Genomic DNA, 19,767 nt, shown 5'->3' with positions numbered 1-19,767 from the left:
GCCGTTCAATTAACTATGCTGCTTTCAGTTATTGTGAGTGAGTAGAGTGGTGGGATGGCAGCACAGCAGGTACCTTTCAATTACAGTCGTCAGTGGCAGCCATTAATTGGATTCATCCTTGGTAGAACTTTATTGAATTAAGATAGGCTGGACTTGGCCTGTTGTAGTTTGCTAGCAAGGTATGAAATGTGGCTCTGTGGGTTTATTTATCCATTCTTATTGTTATAAAATCAATACATTAAAGAAAATGCTTTCTGTACCTAGGCCACAGAGGATGTCTGCCTAACCTTTTCATAGCTGTCAGATCATGTCCTCTCACTCACCGGTTGGCTAACCATCCTTTCAGCACTACATTCTGGTCACACTGAAAACTGTGCTGAAGACCTTTTTTACAGGCAGCTTTGTAGTGACTTTAAAGCAACCGGTATAAACTCTGTTTGACCCTCCATTGAAGGCAACCTCTTCATTATGCAGATAGTGTTTAGGGGCCACTGAAGACATATTTTACTGCTAATTAAGTACACTGAGAATAATGGATTACTTAAGGTCATCTTCACTGAACATTTACTTGTAAGGGTCAATTCAAGAAAGATAAGTACACAAAGCTGGATCCTGCTCCTTTGAGGCTATTGGCAAAGCTTGTCTTTGCTATGGGATAGGATTGGGCCCTGCCTACAGCGTGAGAAAAATTTTTATACTAAAAATGTTTTGAATCCGCTTAACACAAGTGCTTGCTCCTGTTCTGTTTCCATTTGTATCCTTTCCCTGCTCCATTCTTGTCCCTGTGTTGTCTCTTTAGATCATAAGCTCATTTAGATGGCACTTTTCCAAAAACTTGCTAAAAACATTGAATTTCAAAAAGTGCCATCAGATACTTGTGCTTGTAAGAATAAGTAACACTGCCAGGCAGCAATAGTTTTAAAAGTATAAGTTCTCTTTCCTCTGTTTATTAGAGGTCTAGTCAAACACAACCAAAGGAGCACTCGCTCCCTGTCGCACAAAACAGATAGACAAACCAAACTGTGAGCATGGTGCTTCCATAAACCGTTATGGTGTTAGGGAAGTGAGGTGTTTTCTCCTCACAGAGATGTCCTGTGCATTCTCCACTGAGGAGTGAAAGAGGGCTTCTTGCACCCATGAGCAGATGCCAGTCATTAGGAGACTGTGAGCAGTGCTATGTGTGCTGTGACCCCACACCTCTGCACTATCTCCTTTGCCTCAGGCTGACTGAGCAGGTTGGCTCTTAGAGAATTGTCCCCTTAGGTTATCATGGTTTTTGGCTGCCTGCTACATTTGCTTTCCATCATGACTTTCAAAGCAGCCAGTGTAAGTTTACCCTGGCAGGATCAATGTTGATTATCATCCACACTCCTTGCAGAGAGCTGAAAGGCCTGAATGATGCTGTGGAAAGTATTGCTCTCCGTTCTGTGTCGTTACTTGCACAGCATCGCCCGAAAGAATATTCATAGGAGATTTTTCATGCAACATAGTGAGCAGAAAGAGGTTTTCTCAAGACTGACAACCGTCTGACATCTTTCCCTATCCCTGAAGGTGCTTATTTTTGCTGCCCTTTGCTCATGGAAGCATGCTTGTACTGTCAGGCACCATATTAACTACTGTTCTAGTATTCAGTTTACATGCGTTATGATTTTGTTAGTTGAAGATCCACCCTAGGCTGTGCTGTATCAAAGCTGTTAAAATCTCCATGAATCCTCAGAGTCCTGCTAGTTTTGACTAGACACGATTACAGCTGCCAAAAGTTCAAGGAATTGTCAGGGCTTCAGAGACACTGGCTCTAGCTGACCTGAGCAGGACCTACAATTTTCAAACCAACACAGCTGCATTTTATTATAGTCACCATTTCCGGAGAGGTTGCAGAACTCAGATAATTACCCTGAAAGAAATAAGACAATATTCTTTGATGAGAAGATTACTTTGAGAATTTGATTGTATAATGAAGCTGTTGCTTTGAAAGGTACTTTCTATTGTTCAAAATCTGAAAATCTCTAGCAAAAAGTGTCACTTGTTTTGACAGCCGACTTAAAAAATTCTCTGTTTATTACATTAACTGCAGCATTTTAACTGTCAAACTGTGAAAGAATGTTCTATAGTTTAAAAAACAGAATAGAGCTCAGGGAAATTTTTGGCAGGCTCTTGTTGCTATTGGGTGGGCTTTTTTTCTTTGGAAACACATACACTGTGAATGTGAAAATAGCTTTTTGTGAAGTAGAAAACACAGCTCTCTGCCTCTTATAATGCCTGGAGCACAGGTGCAGACCTCGAGCAAGTGCCTGGAAAAAATATTATAGAATTAACACAGCTCTTCCTTACAAGCTTTTCAATCTTTCAGTATGAAAATACATCCTGAAAACATTTTTCCAGTTATTTTTGTTTTATTTTAATGGTGTTCAGATATAGCTAACTTGATGGTAAACCCTAATTAAATAAGATGCTATAATACAAAGCTAAACACAATAATAACAGGAGTCTTTAAAGGAAGAATGATATTCATCAGACAACAGTATTTAACTCACAGGATGTTATGGATTATATTCTTTTTTAATACTCTAGGCTACAGTAAATTAGCAGTATGACTGGAACAATAAGTCTGTGTTATATAGTCTTGGTGACTTCACTCAGCAAATTTTTTTCTCAGTACAAAGAGTGTTTGATTCCACGTGTGATCAGTAATCAAATTTTAATGTCACTTGCAGAAGTAAGCTCAACAGGATGCTAGGGAGAGGAAGTGAAAACAAATCTAAAGATGGTAAACAGCACAAAAAATATATATAATAAAATAACAATTTAATTATTGCTAAGAATCTATAGCTTCTTTAAGGTCTTGTAAAAATTAAGCAAGATAAATTTATTCTCTTGTTCTTAAAAATTTTTATTTAGATATCCCACCCAGCTGTTAATAGTAAGAACCATACTGGATTTCTCCATAAAGACTGTATTAAGTTACATAGTCCTTGGTGGTGTTTCCTGCCGGCGACATTTAATAAACCAAGTGTTATTCCTGGGACAGGAAATACAGATTATCTTTCCACATATCAGTTCACTGAGGTTTACAGGTATTGTATGTGGTAAATGGTATTTATGGAGTTAATCAAGGAGCACTGATTCAAGTACAAAGATTATGTAATTAGCTTCCTTGCTAGAGTAAGTGAACCTGCATTCACTTTCACATTCAGACACAGGTAGTGGGTAAAATTATTCATGTCTCCTATATATTCTTTATGGTACTTGAAGACAAAATTTTCACTCTGGAAATATATGCTTGTTTAATGTATAATCACAATGTTATGGGGTCTCTGATCTTTTCCCTTGTTCTTATTATCTGAGAATTTTCTGGTTAGCTGTGTAAGAAAAATAATCAATTATATTGCTTGTGCATACATGGTTTATCAATGGCAAAGTACTATGTTATTGTCAACATCCTAGTCACAGAGAAGCTCAATGTCACTGACCTTGATAAATTCTCCAAACACTGAACAGTTTTTATTGATCACTTAATATCACCTGAGTTCTCCTGTCCATTAAAGTGTGGCCTCGTTCTCTACCTATTCCATTTATTATCCTGTCTATAACCAGCTATTGCTGTTAGAATGTGTCCCCTTCAGAAACTAGGTCTTTACACAGCAGGATCCTACAAATCAACATCAGTGGGTCACCACACAGGTTTTACAGAAGCAGTGATGGCTAATATCTCTCCATGTGACATCTGCAGAAGCAGAAGTAAAGACTGGCTACATCCACGATAGATTGTCAGTCCCCCCGGTGTGCTAACACAGGAGGCAAATGGACATACTGAAAGAAGAGTGTACCCTTTTGTCTTGATAGAGGTCTGATGTAGTAAGACATCATCCTTTTATATTTTAATTTCATGTAGAAATTTGTTAATTTGTTACACTATGTTTTCCATTTTCCAAGACATGCTGGTTTTGCAAGCATGTAATAAAATTAAAGTTGTTACTTCCTATGGGAAGTATTATTTGTTAAAATCCTTACCTTGTGTTTCTTAAACCTCCAGTGAAAGGTAGCTAGTGCTGGCTTAGCTTTATTCTGTACTTAATTAAGCTGCTACTGCCCCACATAAATCACTAGGAGTGGCAGCCTTATAATTTCAAGCCAAATGTAGAAATAGTGAAGAGTATTTTGAGTCACTAGAGGGCATAGCAGTACCAAACCAGTTTCTGTTTCTCCCTTAACAGTTTATTCCATTCTGTATGAGAAAAGAATAATTTCATCTAAAATGTTTTTTGTCTAAATTGGTCTTTAATCTGGGTAACAATAAATGCATGTCATTGGTAAGTGAAGAACAGATGAAAAATATAGCTTGCTTAGCAAAGAAGATGCCAGTTGTCCTTATGTTTTCTATGACTTCTTCAGTACTTCCTTCATCAAACTTCTTTTGCAAAAAGATGCAATGTAACTCCAGAGTGACATGATTGCTGGGTACTCCCTCTGCCTCACACATGATTTAGACAGACTGTTGAACCAAGAGAGGGTTAGGCATAAAACCTGTAGAGTGCTATATTTCTTTATATGACTTTCCTGATCCTCTAGATGCTAGAATCTCCTGTAATATTGACATTTTAGGAGGAAAACTTCTATCAGAAAGGTTCATTGTGACATTTCTTTTAGGGCTGTCCAGAGTTTCAACTGTGCTGTTAATTCTTTTGACGCCATGCATTGCAGGCAGCGGGGTTTGGAACTGCGCACTAGCCTGTTCTTAATGCGAGCATGTAAACCTTCTCCTTGGAAACTCCTGCCCCTGGACTGGATGTCCTGTATCCCATTTCCTCACATCTTAAATTTATCCTCTCTCCCTTCTTATGACTAGGTGGCTCTTTTCTTCTGTTTTTGGCCCATTAATTTAATTGCTTATATTCTGCTTTTCACAAATCTAAAACGTACTGTTTGGAAGGACTTAGTCCTATAAAAGTAACTTGGGATAATGCTTTAAAGGCTTTCTTCTCTGTGTGTGTATGTAACTCCAATGCACTGTCTGAAATTATATCACATGAGAATTTTTCCTTTTAGAAAATAAAGTTGTATTAGACACTTTAACTGAAGAGAATCTTGTGAGTGGGAAAAAGATTAGGAGTTACTCACAAGCTCCTACAACTCCTTCTCATGGGTACCATTTATTAGATCCTCCAAAGCATCTCTGACACACTGCAGTCCTCAGAGTATTTGTGTCCTTTTTTAGCAATCAGAAAATTTTCCAATGTGTAGGCTACAGAAATGCAATTATTTCAGTCACAGTGGCAGTCTTATTCCTTGTTGTGCTATAGGAGGATTATTCCTTCATCAATGCATGCTTTTTATTAATGGCAGCTTCTTGTATTTTTCAGTGAGAGAAGTTGAAACCACTGAGTGGTTCTTACTTACCTTTGTGGCTAAACAGCAGTACTCACCATTAACTCTATAGCAGTCATTTACTGTCCTCCAAGATGCACTTCTGTCTCTTCCAGTTTGTTCAGCAGAAATTCACGTACCCCTTTACAAACCACTACTATTGTCTGTTTGCTACAACTAATTAGTGCCGCATGTGAAAATAGTGCAGGTCCCACACACGGGAGTCCTTTTGAAAGGAACAGATCTTTATGTACCATTTCTGATTTATCTGACCATTTTACATATAGAACACTTGATTTCATCAGGAAAGCTACCTATCAGGATCTCTCTAAGGTGGTTGCCATGGCTGCTGCTCGATGTCATTCAGGTGGTTTCATAGCACTTCCATCCTTTGTGTGTTTCAGTCCTCCAGCCAGGACCATCGTTCAGTTCCTGTTTAGTGAGGATGTACCCTTCAGTAGACACTACAACAGCATTTTGTGTTGTTTTGTACTTCTCTGAAGCATTTATTTTGGGCATTTATTGCATTTTGCTGTCCTTTTTATCTTTTCTCTGTAGGCCTGGCCAGAGAACTGTAGATGACCTAGAAATTATATATGAAGAACTTCTTCACATTAAGGCCTTATCTCATCTTTCTACCACAGTAAGTATTTTTAAAAATATAACTTATCACCAAAAGGGAGGTTGAATTTTGACTTCTGGTGCTTTATTGGAGTGCCTACAACCCTTTCCATTTATACTTTCCATGCAAAGAATTTATTCCCACCTGTGAGGACCACCCAAGCACTATGCAGATCTAGGTTGTCTTTTGGATATCAGATATAATACTCTTCATGTTTTTCTGCACAGCCCCTACCTCACTCACTTGGCACAGGTGCCTCTGTCTGGGTCCATATCTGAGTTTAAATTAAGATGCATGTAATCTGACCTGCCACCTGGGACTGTGGTGCTACTGAATTTTGCAGAATAGATGTCTGATTTATGTGCTATAAGAACTCTTGTCTTGAACCAGTTAGGAGGAGGAATTACACAGTGCAGAAAGGTGTACTGTGCAGTGCTGGCTGCTTGGAGTTTGGTCATTGAGTGAAGGAAACCTCATCAGACATCTTCTCTCTGAGTGGGCAAGAACAGTGCAGAGAACCAAGAATAAATGAAATAGAGAAAATGCCTGGAGTAGAGAATGCAACTGTTCAAAGTCTCACCATCGTTGACACACTGTGTAGGCAACTGAAACAAGCTAAATAGCACTTTACTTTGTAGCAGCAAGAAGCCAGTCAGAAAGTAGATTTATGTTTGACAATAGCTTCTTTGGAAGCTCTTGATATTTTCAGTAATTCTCAGCTAACTTGGATAGATGCAGCTAATTATGAAACTGCATTACAGAATGATAGTACTCTGTGCAAACATATAACACCTGAGCAATGGTTTTCAAAAAGAATATGCATCCAGAGTTGGTAACTGAACTAAGAGGGAACAGCCAGCCAAAATTCTTAAGCATCCCTGGTATGTAGGAAAAAAGTATTTAAAGAAAAACTTCTGTAAGGTCCAGAAATGACCCTTTCAAATTAAACAAAATAAACTACCCAAGACAGACAGATACTGAGAGGGAGTAGAGAGTCCTCTTGATACTACAGACTTAACCCAGAACAAAAAAATCCGAAACACAAAATATTTCTAGCTCAGAAGAATTTCAGACTTGAGGTCAGAATCCACAGCAAGTAGCATATAGAACAAGTATGGCAAATGATACAAACTGCAAGAAATACTTGGCATTTTGAATAAGTGCCGTTGATTCCATGTTTTTAGTAAGAACTTGGAAATGGCAGCCTATTGCATGCAGCATGAACTAAAGCAGAGGACAGAAACCATGACTAGCTTAGAGGAAATCTTCAGAGGAGCAACAGACAGCATTGCTCCTATGAACCAGAAGATTAATGGTCAATCGACTTGAAAGCAAATGGAATGTTTATTCATTTTAAGCAAGGCATAATTCCTAAAGTAATAAGTTTTCTAGATGTGCCACAAGCAGCAGGAAGTAAAATGGGTAAAACTCAAGTTGCATGGTGGTGAACTAATCCCTGCTAGAGAAGCCTGTGAAGTTAATGTATGAATGAAAAACAATTATATAATACCGTGTTAAAAACAAATCAAATTCTTGACTTCATCAAGAGGATTCATTCACTGCAAAGGAAATGACTGAAACAACTGAGAAGACATCTGAGGGTATACATGGATAGGAACACTCTCTACAATGTGCAGAACAGTGCTAGTGGGGTTGTATTTCCTGTCCTTATGACAGCATCATTGCCTTCAGGCAGAGGTTATAAAAGAGTTTGGTGAGCTTATTGTTACAGGAATCACAGGCCTGTGGGTGCGATCACTGGTCAGTATACTAAAAAAACCTGTCCAAACACCTCTGTTTATCCCTCTTCTTCTCCAGAATGCAAACAGGGAGTGCTTTGCACTGGCTGTCAAGAAAGAGTTCTGGCAGAGGTGGCTGGTGTGGTACTTTCATGCTTGGTGCCTGAGCAAAGGTTTGGTGGGTGCCTTTAGGACATCAGAGCCTGAATTTGTCCTCCCATCTTGGGAGATGCAGCCACCAGACTCTCATCTGGATTGTGTCCAGAATTTGAGAGTTCCTCCACAAGTTTTTCTTCGTGGCCTGAAATTTTTTTAAAATTAAAACAGTGAGGAGAACGGTGTGAAAATACTACTGCTAAATATATGTTGGAGCCAGCTTTTGGTCTGTATTTGGCACGGTTAAGTTACACTGAACCGTGGTAGTTCTGAAACGTGGATTGTGACCAGCTGACATTCTCTGAGAACAAGAATCCCACTGCTTGGAAATGGGCCTCCAAGCCCTTGGAGACTGGCGGTTGTATGAGGAGAGACATGTAGCACATAGGAAAACTCAGGATAATATGAGGTTCCCAGTGCTGCTGCTATTTTGTGAAATAACGCTAACAGTGTTTACAGTGAGAAAAAGCAGTTGTAAACAGTGTCTCACTAGAGGCAACTGCCCAGTCAGTCATAAGAACTAATCAAACCAGAGAAATACGAACCCAGTGAGGAGCAGGCTGATGCCAAGGGCAGTGTCACATTCTCCAGTTCCTGGAAGAGGTAGTGAGCTGGATGTTTTGCCTAGGAAGCTATCAGGTGGAGAGGGGCCTCAGCAGGTCCAGATGGCTGTGACTCACAGCTCGACACAGCAGAAGTGGCCAGACTTACGCCAGTAAGGGGAAGGGTACTGATTTCTCAGGGAAGAACAGGAGTACTGCAGAGCCCCATGAAGTAATTGACAATTGCTAGCTATCTCCTGTAATAGATCAGCTCTTACCATTTGAATTTTTCCATCATGTTAATTGTTAATGATGGTTTCACCTGTGTGTGTATGAAGAAAGATGTGGAGACCTGTATCTTAAAGATGCCCTTGTCTGAGCCATTTGGAACCAGGAAATGTAGAGGCTCATGTTCTGTAAAACCGATCAATCGGTAGGAAATAGGACATCAAGTGAAGCAGACCATTGTCTGGCTGTGTGACTCTGAATGAGTGCTAAATGATACAGAGGGAAGGAAAGCAGCGACTGGTATATATAACGTGGCTTCCTCTCACCAGGAAGAATAAGATACATATAAAAACTGTAATTTTTCTCTCTTTGTTTTAAGGTAAAGCGAGAATTAGCAGGTGTCCTCATTTTTGAGTCACATCCCAAAGCAGGAACGGTCTGTAAGTAAATGGATTCCTGTCAGATCTTCTTTCTCATCTGTGGCATGAACATTTAAATTCTTAATGTTTAAATGACAAGAGCAAAACTTGAATGCACTCTTCAAACTTGACGGGCGCTCAGTGTTTAAAACCTGGGGTAATAGGTGTTGGCTTAGTCTGTTGCTGATTGCAGGGACAGTATCAAAATTAATTCTAGATCCTTGGTTGGATGTATGTATCACGTACAATTTGGGTGTGTTTTTATCTAGAATTTTGGGTTGGACCAATCTCTATTTAAAATACATTTTAATAATATCCTTATATTAAAAGAAAACTTGCTGCACAAAATAAGGGATTTAAAATGTTAAATTACTCAGATGTGTTTATACTGAGAAGTTTTAGCAAATGAATGTCAAATTCACAGCCACTAGAGAATTGGGTTAGAACATGGGGCTACTGGTGGGATCCAAATCTGTGTGCTGATTAGTAATTGATAACCTGACATGTATTGATAAAGTCGTCGTTGCAATTGTCATGGAAAATAAAAGCAACTTTCACGTCAGTGTAATAAAATAACTACTATATGGGTGTGGGGATTTTTTTCTAAAATCTGAAGGCAATTGCTTTTAAAATCATAGTATGCCCTTTTTCAAGGTAGACATTAATATGACTGCAGTAGAGTTACCTTGAATTTTATTGAGTGCAGAATCTGGCCCATTTATATTTTGAATAACTATATTCCATAACCATAAAATGTTTTCTCTCTCTTGTAGTATTTAATCAGGGAGAAGAAGGTACTTCTTGGTACATTATCCTAAAGGGATCAGTAAACGTAGTCATTTATGGCAAGGTATTTTTTTCAGAAGCCTTTTTATATGATTCTTATTATTGAAATTGTAAGGGTAAACTTTGAAGGAATACAGTTTAATTTAGAGCAAAATTGCTTTGTCTGAGGAAACAAATTGAATGTAATTTTATTAAGAAATGATCCAGTGGTTTCACTGATTATACTTCCAGTTGATTGCTGTATAATTTTGGGATATATTACACACCTTCTGAATATAATTCAGCAGATTTACATCAGTATCTTTAGGACAAAGTCATTTGCTGGAATTTGGTGAATTGCCAGACTTCTGTCTCCTAGGGGTTTTTGCCCTGTCCCTTTACCACCATATTCTCTTGCATTTGTATGACTAACTTTTCTCATGCATGTCAGGCATGTCTGACAGAAGTACTGCTTTGTGACTAGTGGTTCTCAGCTTGGATGAACACCTCCCAGATTTATGCCAGCTCTTCGTTTTAGTTAAGCTATAGATTGAAAAGCATTTCTATTAAATTTCCTGTTTATGAAAGAGATTTTTCAAGGCAAAAAATGGGACTTTAGTATACAGCCATCCCTTGAATCTTTAAAAATCCCTGCTTCCCTCTTGATTTCTCATTCAGTGACTGAGAATCCTCCATTCTGAACACGAGGCGTTTCACCAAAATCTAGCATAGAGGCCCTGGTGCTAAGTCTGTTCCTAAGTAACCCATATTCAGCTACATTTTTTACATCACTGGGTGGGCCAGATCCTCTGTTACTATAAATTGGAGTCAGTGGAGCACAGCTCATTTACACCAGCTGGGGATGTGGTGTTATATGTTATTTCTGCAAACTTGATTTTATTTTTTAGGGCCTCTATAAATAAAAAACAAACAACTCAACAACTTTCTGTCTTCAGCAGGGCTAGAAGAGTCCTTCAAGCTGAATGTAATTTCAGAGAACAAGACAATTCTTTTCTATTCTTGCCTTTCTTTAGTAATAGTAATAACCGGCTATCAAGTATTGTTTCCTAGTCATTATTTTGGCTGTTGATTCCCTGCCAAATAGATTTGTTTTGGTATTTGATTGTGAAGTCCGGTGTTTGTACAAGGACTTTTAATAGAATCCAGTGTAATGATGGGTTTCTGCATGTAAATGTTTTGCTCTGTGCAGGGTGTGGTATGTACTCTACACGAAGGAGATGATTTTGGCAAGTTAGCGCTTGTGAATGATGCTCCCAGAGCAGCATCCATTGTTCTGCGTGAAGACAACTGCCACTTCTTGAGAGTAGACAAGGAGGACTTCAACAGGATCCTTAGGGTAAGAGTGGGAAGGGCCAACCCAACAGCATGGTATCAGAACTTGCAAATTTTTCTAGAGTCTGTCTTATTTCTATGGATGTATTGATACTGATAATCTTGTTTGAAGTGTCCCTAATTGCAGAACGGAGGTGTGACAGTCTAGAAGATCAAGTAAAGAATATATTAATAATCTTTCCTCTTTTTCTGTTCCTAGCTCAGCCACGATAATGGGATCAATTGGGATATTTTGTCTCTTGCATTTCTGTTGCCTAGAATTGCCTAGAAGTGCTAGGTTTTGCCTTATGCTGTCCAGGATTTCTGGGTGATCTTCCATTCAAATATTGAATAAAACGAGATCATCCATTCTCCCAGATAGGTCAGTGTCAGGTACCTTAAACTCAATAGATTCAAGGCAGAATCAAGTGGCAAATTAAATAAGCTACAGGTAAATACACAGATGTCTTTATCAGAGAGCTCTAGAAGGATACTCCCAGACTAATTTTACAGTTATTCACGTTAGGGCAAATGTGTTCCAAAGTCCAGCTGTAATTCTGTAAATACAGGCTGTTTTGCAATCATTCGTAGTATAGGAAGTCAAAACCGGTATCATCCTGTATTCGAATGTATACATGCCCAGTATTGCAGCAATAAAGCCAGTCCAGACGGAGTACTGTGCTCAAAAAATGCGGTAAGATTGTGTTTACTGTACAAAAGGGAGCAAGGATCCCATTGGCAGTAAGGTTGGGTTGGCCATGGAGACTTCCAACTGATTTAGCTTTGGTTGATACTTTAAAGAAGATCAAAGTCCGTGGTCTTACTGATTTTCATCTATGTTATTTGAATGCACATTGTATTTGATTCTTTTTTTTTTCTTTTTCTACTGTGATCTGGTAGTAGAAAATGAAAAGTTTACTGACAGTTTACTAAGCTAAGACCATTTTTAAGTGCCTTTTTTTTTTAAAGAGAAAAGTCAGATTATAGATAATGATGTTCATATAAAAGTGGGGATAGAGATTACATTACATATAGGAAGTTTGGGAGGGGACTCTGGTTTTTGATAAACTTTTTTTCCTTTGCCATAGCCAGAGATTTTTCGCATGGTTCTTGCTCTAGTCCCTCCCATAATTGTCTGCCTCTTCCCCCAGTGCCAGTGCTTCCCTCTTGATTCTGCCTGTGAGAAAAGCAGAATAAAGATAGATAAATACAGGGGAAAAGAGCCAACCCCAGTCTTTTGTGTTTGAAAGTCGTGCACTTTTTCAGAGTAACTAATCAGCCAAATCGGGTGGAATTACTTTATTAAATGTAATTTGTCTTGCAGGATGTGGAAGCAAATACAGTAAGACTCAAAGAACATGACCAAGATGTCTTGGTGTTGGAGAAGATCCCAGCAGGAAACAGAGTTTCTAATCAAGGAAATTCACAGCCTCAGCACAAGTATGTTTTCATTCAATAGTGCAAATGTCAGACATTGATTAACCTTTTCATATGGTATTATTATCCAAACAATAGCATATTCCCCCTTTCTATGGAAGAATGCAGTGCATATAAAGTTTTCTTTTTTTTAATCATCAGCACATCACATGCGCCATACTGGATAATATATCCATCTCCAGCAGCACACTGGTTCTATGTCTTTACACAATAATTCTCTAAAGATCTCACTGTAAATACTTATCTCATGTAATAGCTTCTAAATAGACTGCACATGGAGAATGCTGAAACCCTATTAATCTGAGCTACTGTGTAAAAGACGTGAGGAAAATACATTGTTTTATTGTTAAGTACAGATATTTTCATTTTGGATTTTGAGCTCTGGATTCTAATAAGAGTTTGCTAGGTACAATTTATATACAAAACAAAGATCTCATGCAATAAGAGTCACACAGCTTATCTTACAGAATAGGTTTGCACTGTAATAACAATATTCATTATATTTTCTTTACTTTCTTACAGAAAGGGAAAAAGTACAATTCTGTTTGGATACTACTGTGATAAGAGTAGAGTGAGGCTATTATCATTCCAAATGTTGGTAAAAGCCCTAAAGGCTTTGTAAAGGTGTTATTTGCAAATGGATGCACAATTTTCTTCAGAAATGCTCGAACAGCTCCAACAAAATAAGCACCAAGAAGTTTTTAATCCTTTATCCTGGACCTTACTTTTTCTCAAAGAAAGAGCTAATTTACTGTGAGATATTTTGGGTACAGTTTTTATCTGATCTGGGATTTCATATACCTATTTTATCTGCATAACTGAATATAAAGATTCGTAAAGAACTGTGACGAGTTGAATAAACCATTCCTTGTATTTTATATACACAGTTCATATATTTCAGAAACTGCCATTTCACCTTTCACTTGATCTATTAGAAAAACAAACTATGCTACCAGGGAAACATGTACTCTTACAACAAATTTTTCTTTGTCTAAATGAGGGGAACTTGACTGCAGCCAGTGGATTTGCAACAGCAGCTGCAATGCACAGCAACTTGGTCATAGATTTAAATCCATTTTCTTGGGTCTGATATATTTTTAATGCTTTCAAAAGTGAAAGCTTCGTTTAAACATATTTCAAACACTAACTTCCTTGCAAACTCTTTGCACCAGCATTATTTGTATTATTTAACATGTTCTTGTTCAGAATTTGATAAAAATAGCTAGAGACATTTATGGTGCCTGGTTAAGTTAGGCTGTATTTTAGAGTTTACATTCCAGGAATATTTTCAGGTAAAGCTCAGAACTTCATTTCTGTAAATATTTTACGCATTTGGTCAGCGTTTGGGTACTATCAGTGTGCCAGCAAGGGAGCTTTTGCTGATAACAATGACAAATATACATAAGCTACACAAAAGAGGAAGCTACCTTGAAAGTTCACTGTCTGCTTTTCAGCAGTCAGATTACTTTGTTAATAGTGTGTTGGAAGTGTCTTTTTGTTTAAAATCTTTCAAAGTGAGTTCACTCGTTTTCAAGATGACTTTTCTTTTGCTTCTTTTGTTAGTAAATAGAGTAAGTGGCTACATTTATGCTTGAAAGTCCAAATCGAAGTTACTACTGTATTCTGATTTCCAGAATGTGTTACTGGAAGTACTTTTTGAAAATCACTCTGCCCAAAAGAGAAGCTTAGCAGGCTTGCTGCTTTGCCCTTAATTGGGTAGCTGATATCTCTCATAGCTCTTCAGATGAGCTGCCCTTTGGGCTTTGCTCCCTAAGCGGGTACGTAGCATTCGCACTAGAGAAGTGTTCTGCATCCCAAAGTTGTTCCCTGAGATATCCAGTCAACAAAGAAACTCATTTTCTTCATCTTAGTCGTGGGGAAAACTTCACTTTGGGAGCAGATCCTCTCAGTTTGCAGTTTGGATTCTACTGCCTCCTCTACTGAGGAGGCATAGCTCCTGCATAGCTCCCCGAGCCATGCTTTCAAACAGTGACAGTTTCACTTCGAAGGACTAGCTCTGAAGTTCTCACTCCCAAGATCTAACTCTTTATGGGTGATCACACTCATGCAGGGTGAATTCAGCAGCCTTGCAAGTCACTTCACTGTTCATTTTCACTTTCATATTCAGAGTACAGCAACCTGTGATTTCTCTGCTTCACTCGCTTAGATACTTGGTTAGTATCTCTGCGAGAATGTGCACTGGCTTAACAAGTGTTTGTGTTCTTGGGACATCAATACAGTTCTTCCAAAGGGGTTGGCAGGTAAAAGAACTGTGACGGTCAGCGCTCAAAGTGAGGAGGAGCTCCCAGGAGCTCTGCTCCACCACTTATTTCTCAGCAGGAGCAGAGTATCTTCACTTCTCAGGGTTTTTTCTTTCTTTCTCTTTTTTTTTTTTTTTTTAAGTTTCATACTTTATCAGTTGGATTCCAAAAAAAGGAAAAAAAAGATGCAAAGATTGAAAGAATGGAGGGAAAGATAGAAAAATCCGATCTGTAAGGAAAGAAAAAAAAGACAACAGGACAAGTTTAGCAATAACCTGTGATATTCTGCTGGTACTTAAAATCTTGCCAGTGTTTTTGCACGAAGCAGAAAAACACTATTGCACTAGTTCTCTCACCTTCCTAAATGTACTCCAGGAAATGGTACAATCCTAAGTTTATGCACTTGAAAAACTTACTTACTTCGGCTATCTAAGGCATTGCACAAATCTGAAGATACAGTGTGCTGTTTCATTATCTGCCCCCATCTTCTCAGGCCAGCCCCTGTCAGAGATGCTGAAAGAAATTGTTTCCTTGCTCTGACACCAATACATACCAGTTCTCATTTCATACTCACAGTAAGTCTGATAAGACCCTCTAATGACTGTGAATTGTTATCGTTACTGAGATATTTATTCTCAGTGGAGAAGCATTTCTGATTGCACTTTCCCAGGTTTGCACCAGTGCAGCTCTGCTGATTGCGGTGCAACTGTGGTGTTATACTGGAGTACTTGTGCAGGGAGGGCTGTCTGTCATATCACACTCCCGGGGTAGAGTGGAGAGAGTTATTGCTCCCATTTTACAGGGGGGAAGCCAACAAAGATTGTAAGTGAATTTGTCCTAAGTCACACAGAGATTCTGGTCACAGCAGGTATTTGTACTCTGGCTCTTGTCAGTCCTGGTCTTCTCACTGGTACACAACTGTTTCTTGATTAGCTGTTTTGCCTGTGAGATGCTAACTACTCCTTTCCCTCCCTCAGGTATATTGTGATGTCAGGAACCCCAGAGAAAATTTTAGAGCACTTTCTAGAAACTATGCGCCCTGAAGCAACTTTAAATGAAGCAACAGGTATCTACATGGCAAAGGCTGTGTTATTATTACTGCATAAGATGGTCTTGCTGGGGGAACACCATGATGTGATGCTTTGACAAGCAGCTAGTGGTAGTTTTTTCCCAGAATAAGAACTATCCACTGCTCTGAAACAACCCTGAGAAAACCTAGGCAATCCAGATTTAAAGATAACAATCCACTCCTCCTAGCCCGCTCTATTGTATTTGTACTTTTAGTTCAGAGTAGAACAGCAAAATCTCAAAAGGTGCCAGACCACTAGTCATGACTTTAATTAGGCACAACTGTAAGGCCAGGACAGAGCACACATTGCCACCTGATGATAATGGTACTCATAGTTCTTGTTCTGGATGTCGCTTAATACTGTGAAATAGCTTGATACCTCCAGCCATTGTGTTACGCTAGTATAAGTGTTTCCAAATTTTCATATCCATATCACATTTAAAGTATCACAATTTAAATTACTTGTTTGTGATACTTTCTCATGTGCAGGGAAAGAAAAATTGTTACTCAAAAGAGAAGAACTTAGGACACCATGGGCCAAGTCCCAAGAAAGCAAGCTGCTGCAGCTGCACTTAATAGGCTGCTTTTCATTAGTGTAAAGAGAACAGAGAATTTACATCTAGGGATATAGATACTTGCTGACTTACTATTAATAAGTATTTTAATTTTTAAAAAGAGTCAGGCACATTAAAAATTCCTCCTAATTATGATAAAGTAATGCAGGGACTTTTATATTAAGCTACATAATATGGCTTTAGCAAGTTCTTTTTACATTGCAGATGTGTAAAGTATATATTCAAAGATGTTCTTAAATCCAGTTAATCTGTTACTGACCTCATAGTACTGGAGAAACCTGTATAGTGGTCCATAAATGGTGGAAGAATTGAAAGATTACAGAAATCCTTTTACAGTGTGTGTTTTAACCACTTTTAAGAATAAAAATTATCCTTTTCATACATACCTGTTTATTAGGATTACAAGCAGAACATTGTTCTTTAAGCCTGCAAGTATATAATCACAAGTTTACTATTCACAGTATGCATGTATTATACATTTTTCTAAAACAAATTATTTTTTAAATCTTTTAAAACTTTTCCCCAAAACATCCAATAACAAGATTTTACCTATATCTTAATGGGATACAAAATGTCACAATTCACAAACAATGCTATTTTTAAGAAACAGCAGCTCAGAGTGCTGGAAAATTGATTTTTTAGTTTATGCATTCCTTTAATTTAAGAACAGTTAAAATTCACTGTGCTCTGGATATTACGCAAAGAAAAAGTCCCAGCCTTCTGGAGATCATTTTTGTCAACCGAGAGATATTTTCATATAAGAATTACAGTGGAAGAAATGATGTAATATTACATTACACGGTTCTCTCACCATATTTTTTCTGATATCCCTTACTTACAGGGTTTTTAAATGTTTCTCTTATCTCAAAAGTTGCACTGTAGAAATGATACCCCAGCGTACTGTGTTCATGGTTTCTCAGTGATTCCATATAAGACTCACATAGTTTAAAAGTAAAATAAAGTTTATTCTCACTGCCAAACTTATTTTGGCCTCTGCAGCCAGGCTTTATAAATCCTTGTCACAAGTACAGAGATAAGGCAAACTGGGATTTACACCAGCACTACCACAGATCATTTTAACAGAAAAAATAGCTTGCTATTTTTTGCCAGAGAAAATGGCAATCGTATTGTTCATATATGTTTTAATGTAAATGTAACAGCTGTGATACTTTTGAATCAAAATAAAACTGTAAATTTGACTGTCCATTTACCTCTTGTAGGCCTTCTGCTCATTGCTAGGAAATCAGCAAAGAATTAAACTATTTGCCTTCTCCTGTGTAGTATATACTAAATGTGCTGTCTGGTATTGTAGTTCCCTAAAGCCAAATGCAGCAGCACTTCTTAGGTACCCAGGTGTGGCAGGCCTGATTCTGCTTATGCTAAGAAGACTTGTAGAGAAGCATATCCAAATATTTCACTTCAGCACAGATGGTTTTTTTTTTCACTGTGCCAAATTTCGCTTTGACACAGGCAAATGCCTGTTGACATAACTGCAATAAAATTCATGCAGACAAGAATAAAAGCTTAATATTGCGGCTCATATTTGTTCGTTCCCCATTTTCATACTTGATGCCTACAAAGTGCAAAAAGACTCCTTTATTATCTGCAAAGGGCTAATAAGATATTTTAGCTGAAAGAAAACTCATTCTTGTGATCCCCGAGCTGTTTGCAGGAGCTTAATTGACTGTTTTCTTTCTTCTCTTTTCACAGATTCTGTTTTAAATGATTTTATTATGATGCACTGTGTTTTTATGCCAAATAGTCAGCTCTGCCCAGCCTTGATGGCACAATATCCTTTTGTAAGGGAAAAGTTACAACCCTTTAGCAGCTGTCCCTGTTAGTGATGAGACTGAAGTTTCTCTCTGTCAAGAAGTACATCATGTTTCATGGAGGCTGTGCCTTGTGGGTAGGTTCTCAGTGTCTGACTAACAGCTCTCCATAGCTCAACAGCTCTGAAATGGATAGTGTATACCCATGATGAGACAGACCCGGAGCGTGAAAACTGTATCTTTCCTGTGCTGATTACTGTTCCAAGGGAAAGAAATGTACTGTCCCTCCACCAGATAAGTGAAATTACATAAATGTTTGGATTACTCTTCCTGTATCCTTTCTGCCTTTCTTGTTTTTTGCTGAACTACAGCATCTAGATTTTAACTAAGATTGTTATGTTTTGGTGATTTCAATGGTCCAGATTACAAGCTGCAAACTGCCTCAAGGGGTGCAAGGTGCAAACTGCTAAAAGGGTGCCTAAACTAGTAGAATAATGAGTAAGTTGTTCCTAGGTGTTGTCCTAATAGTTACGAATAAAAATAATAATCTATAATAATAGTCTATAGCAAATGTTAACAAACTGCAAGAAGCTTCAATTGCATGCGAATACCTAGGAGATGAAAGCTTACAGTGGATAGCATCGAGAGCAGGAGGTGATTCTCATACTGTCTGCATGTTTTACAGGAGTCTGTGAAATGTCCATCAGTCAGTTACTGGCAGGTCATTTAGTTTGGGGAGCTGTTGGGCACTGAGAGTTTTCCTTGTGCACAGTGACTTGAAGCTATCAAGTGACTGGGAGCATTAAATAAACATATAAGGTTTTCTGTTTTATAGAATTCTGACAGGCCTATAATAACTTCAATTCCCTATTTATTTTTTTAGAATCAGATTGGTGTGAAAGTGTGCTTTCCTTGAAGCTCAGTGGGGCGAGTGACATCTGGGAAAGCTAACACCCTGAAACCACAAAATAGAGCATCGTGTCCTTGTCTGGCAAGCTTGAGAATCCATTTGTGTTACTCCTAGAAAGGACAGTAATTGTTTTGAAAACCTTTGGACCCATAAAACTGGTCTGTAGAAAATTGTTCATATACCTGTAACAAACACATTTTCCAAAACCACATAGTTTTGGATATCAAAAGTATTACGAAATGCTGTTGCTGACAGCTTTGAGAGGGGAAGAAAAGGGCAGCACTTCTTATGTTTTTTTTTTTTTTCTGATTTATCTAGCTCATATTATTCAATCAGTCCATTTGAGACTCAGGATTGTCTGTTCTCAGTTATAATGGTATACCTCTGATATCCAATAACTGGGAAAATCAGACGCATAAGCAAAATGTACCTCATTGTTTATAGGGGAAAAGCTTTTCTGAATATCAAAGCGATAGTGTCACTTATGTATACGTATTCACTTGTGATGAAATCTGTTCTGGAGAGGAGGCTAAGACCATGGTCTGAAGTGGGTCATGGCAGGCATCGTGCTAATTCTTT

General features: G+C 38.2%; 1 protein-coding gene across 5 annotated transcripts in view; it reads left to right on the top strand.

Moving 5' to 3' along the window:
• The window catches only part of RAPGEF4 (Rap guanine nucleotide exchange factor 4), a 156,692-nt gene that overhangs the window by 104,428 nt on the left and 32,497 nt on the right, over nucleotides 1-19,767 (top strand). For all 5 annotated transcript variants that reach the window (XM_087732456.1, XM_087732455.1, XM_087732460.1 and 2 more), the window contains 7 exons: nucleotides 5,923-6,007; nucleotides 9,031-9,091; nucleotides 9,844-9,920; nucleotides 11,046-11,192; nucleotides 12,492-12,607; nucleotides 15,843-15,931; nucleotides 18,220-18,298. In XM_087732456.1, the coding sequence (XP_087588582.1) occupies nucleotides 5,923-6,007; nucleotides 9,031-9,091; nucleotides 9,844-9,920; nucleotides 11,046-11,192; nucleotides 12,492-12,607; nucleotides 15,843-15,931; nucleotides 18,220-18,298 (654 nt within the window). The remainder of the gene's footprint in view (nucleotides 1-5,922; nucleotides 6,008-9,030; nucleotides 9,092-9,843; nucleotides 9,921-11,045; nucleotides 11,193-12,491; nucleotides 12,608-15,842; nucleotides 15,932-18,219; nucleotides 18,299-19,767) is intronic.

Source organism: Nipponia nippon, unplaced genomic scaffold (assembly GCF_047370975.1).
Source record: "Nipponia nippon isolate SJK-2023a ecotype South Korea unplaced genomic scaffold, ASM4737097v1 scaffold_5, whole genome shotgun sequence".
NCBI classification, from domain to species: domain Eukaryota; kingdom Metazoa; phylum Chordata; class Aves; order Pelecaniformes; family Threskiornithidae; genus Nipponia; species Nipponia nippon.
Note: the sequence above shows the minus strand (reverse complement) of the source record. Positions and strands in the feature narration are given on the sequence as shown.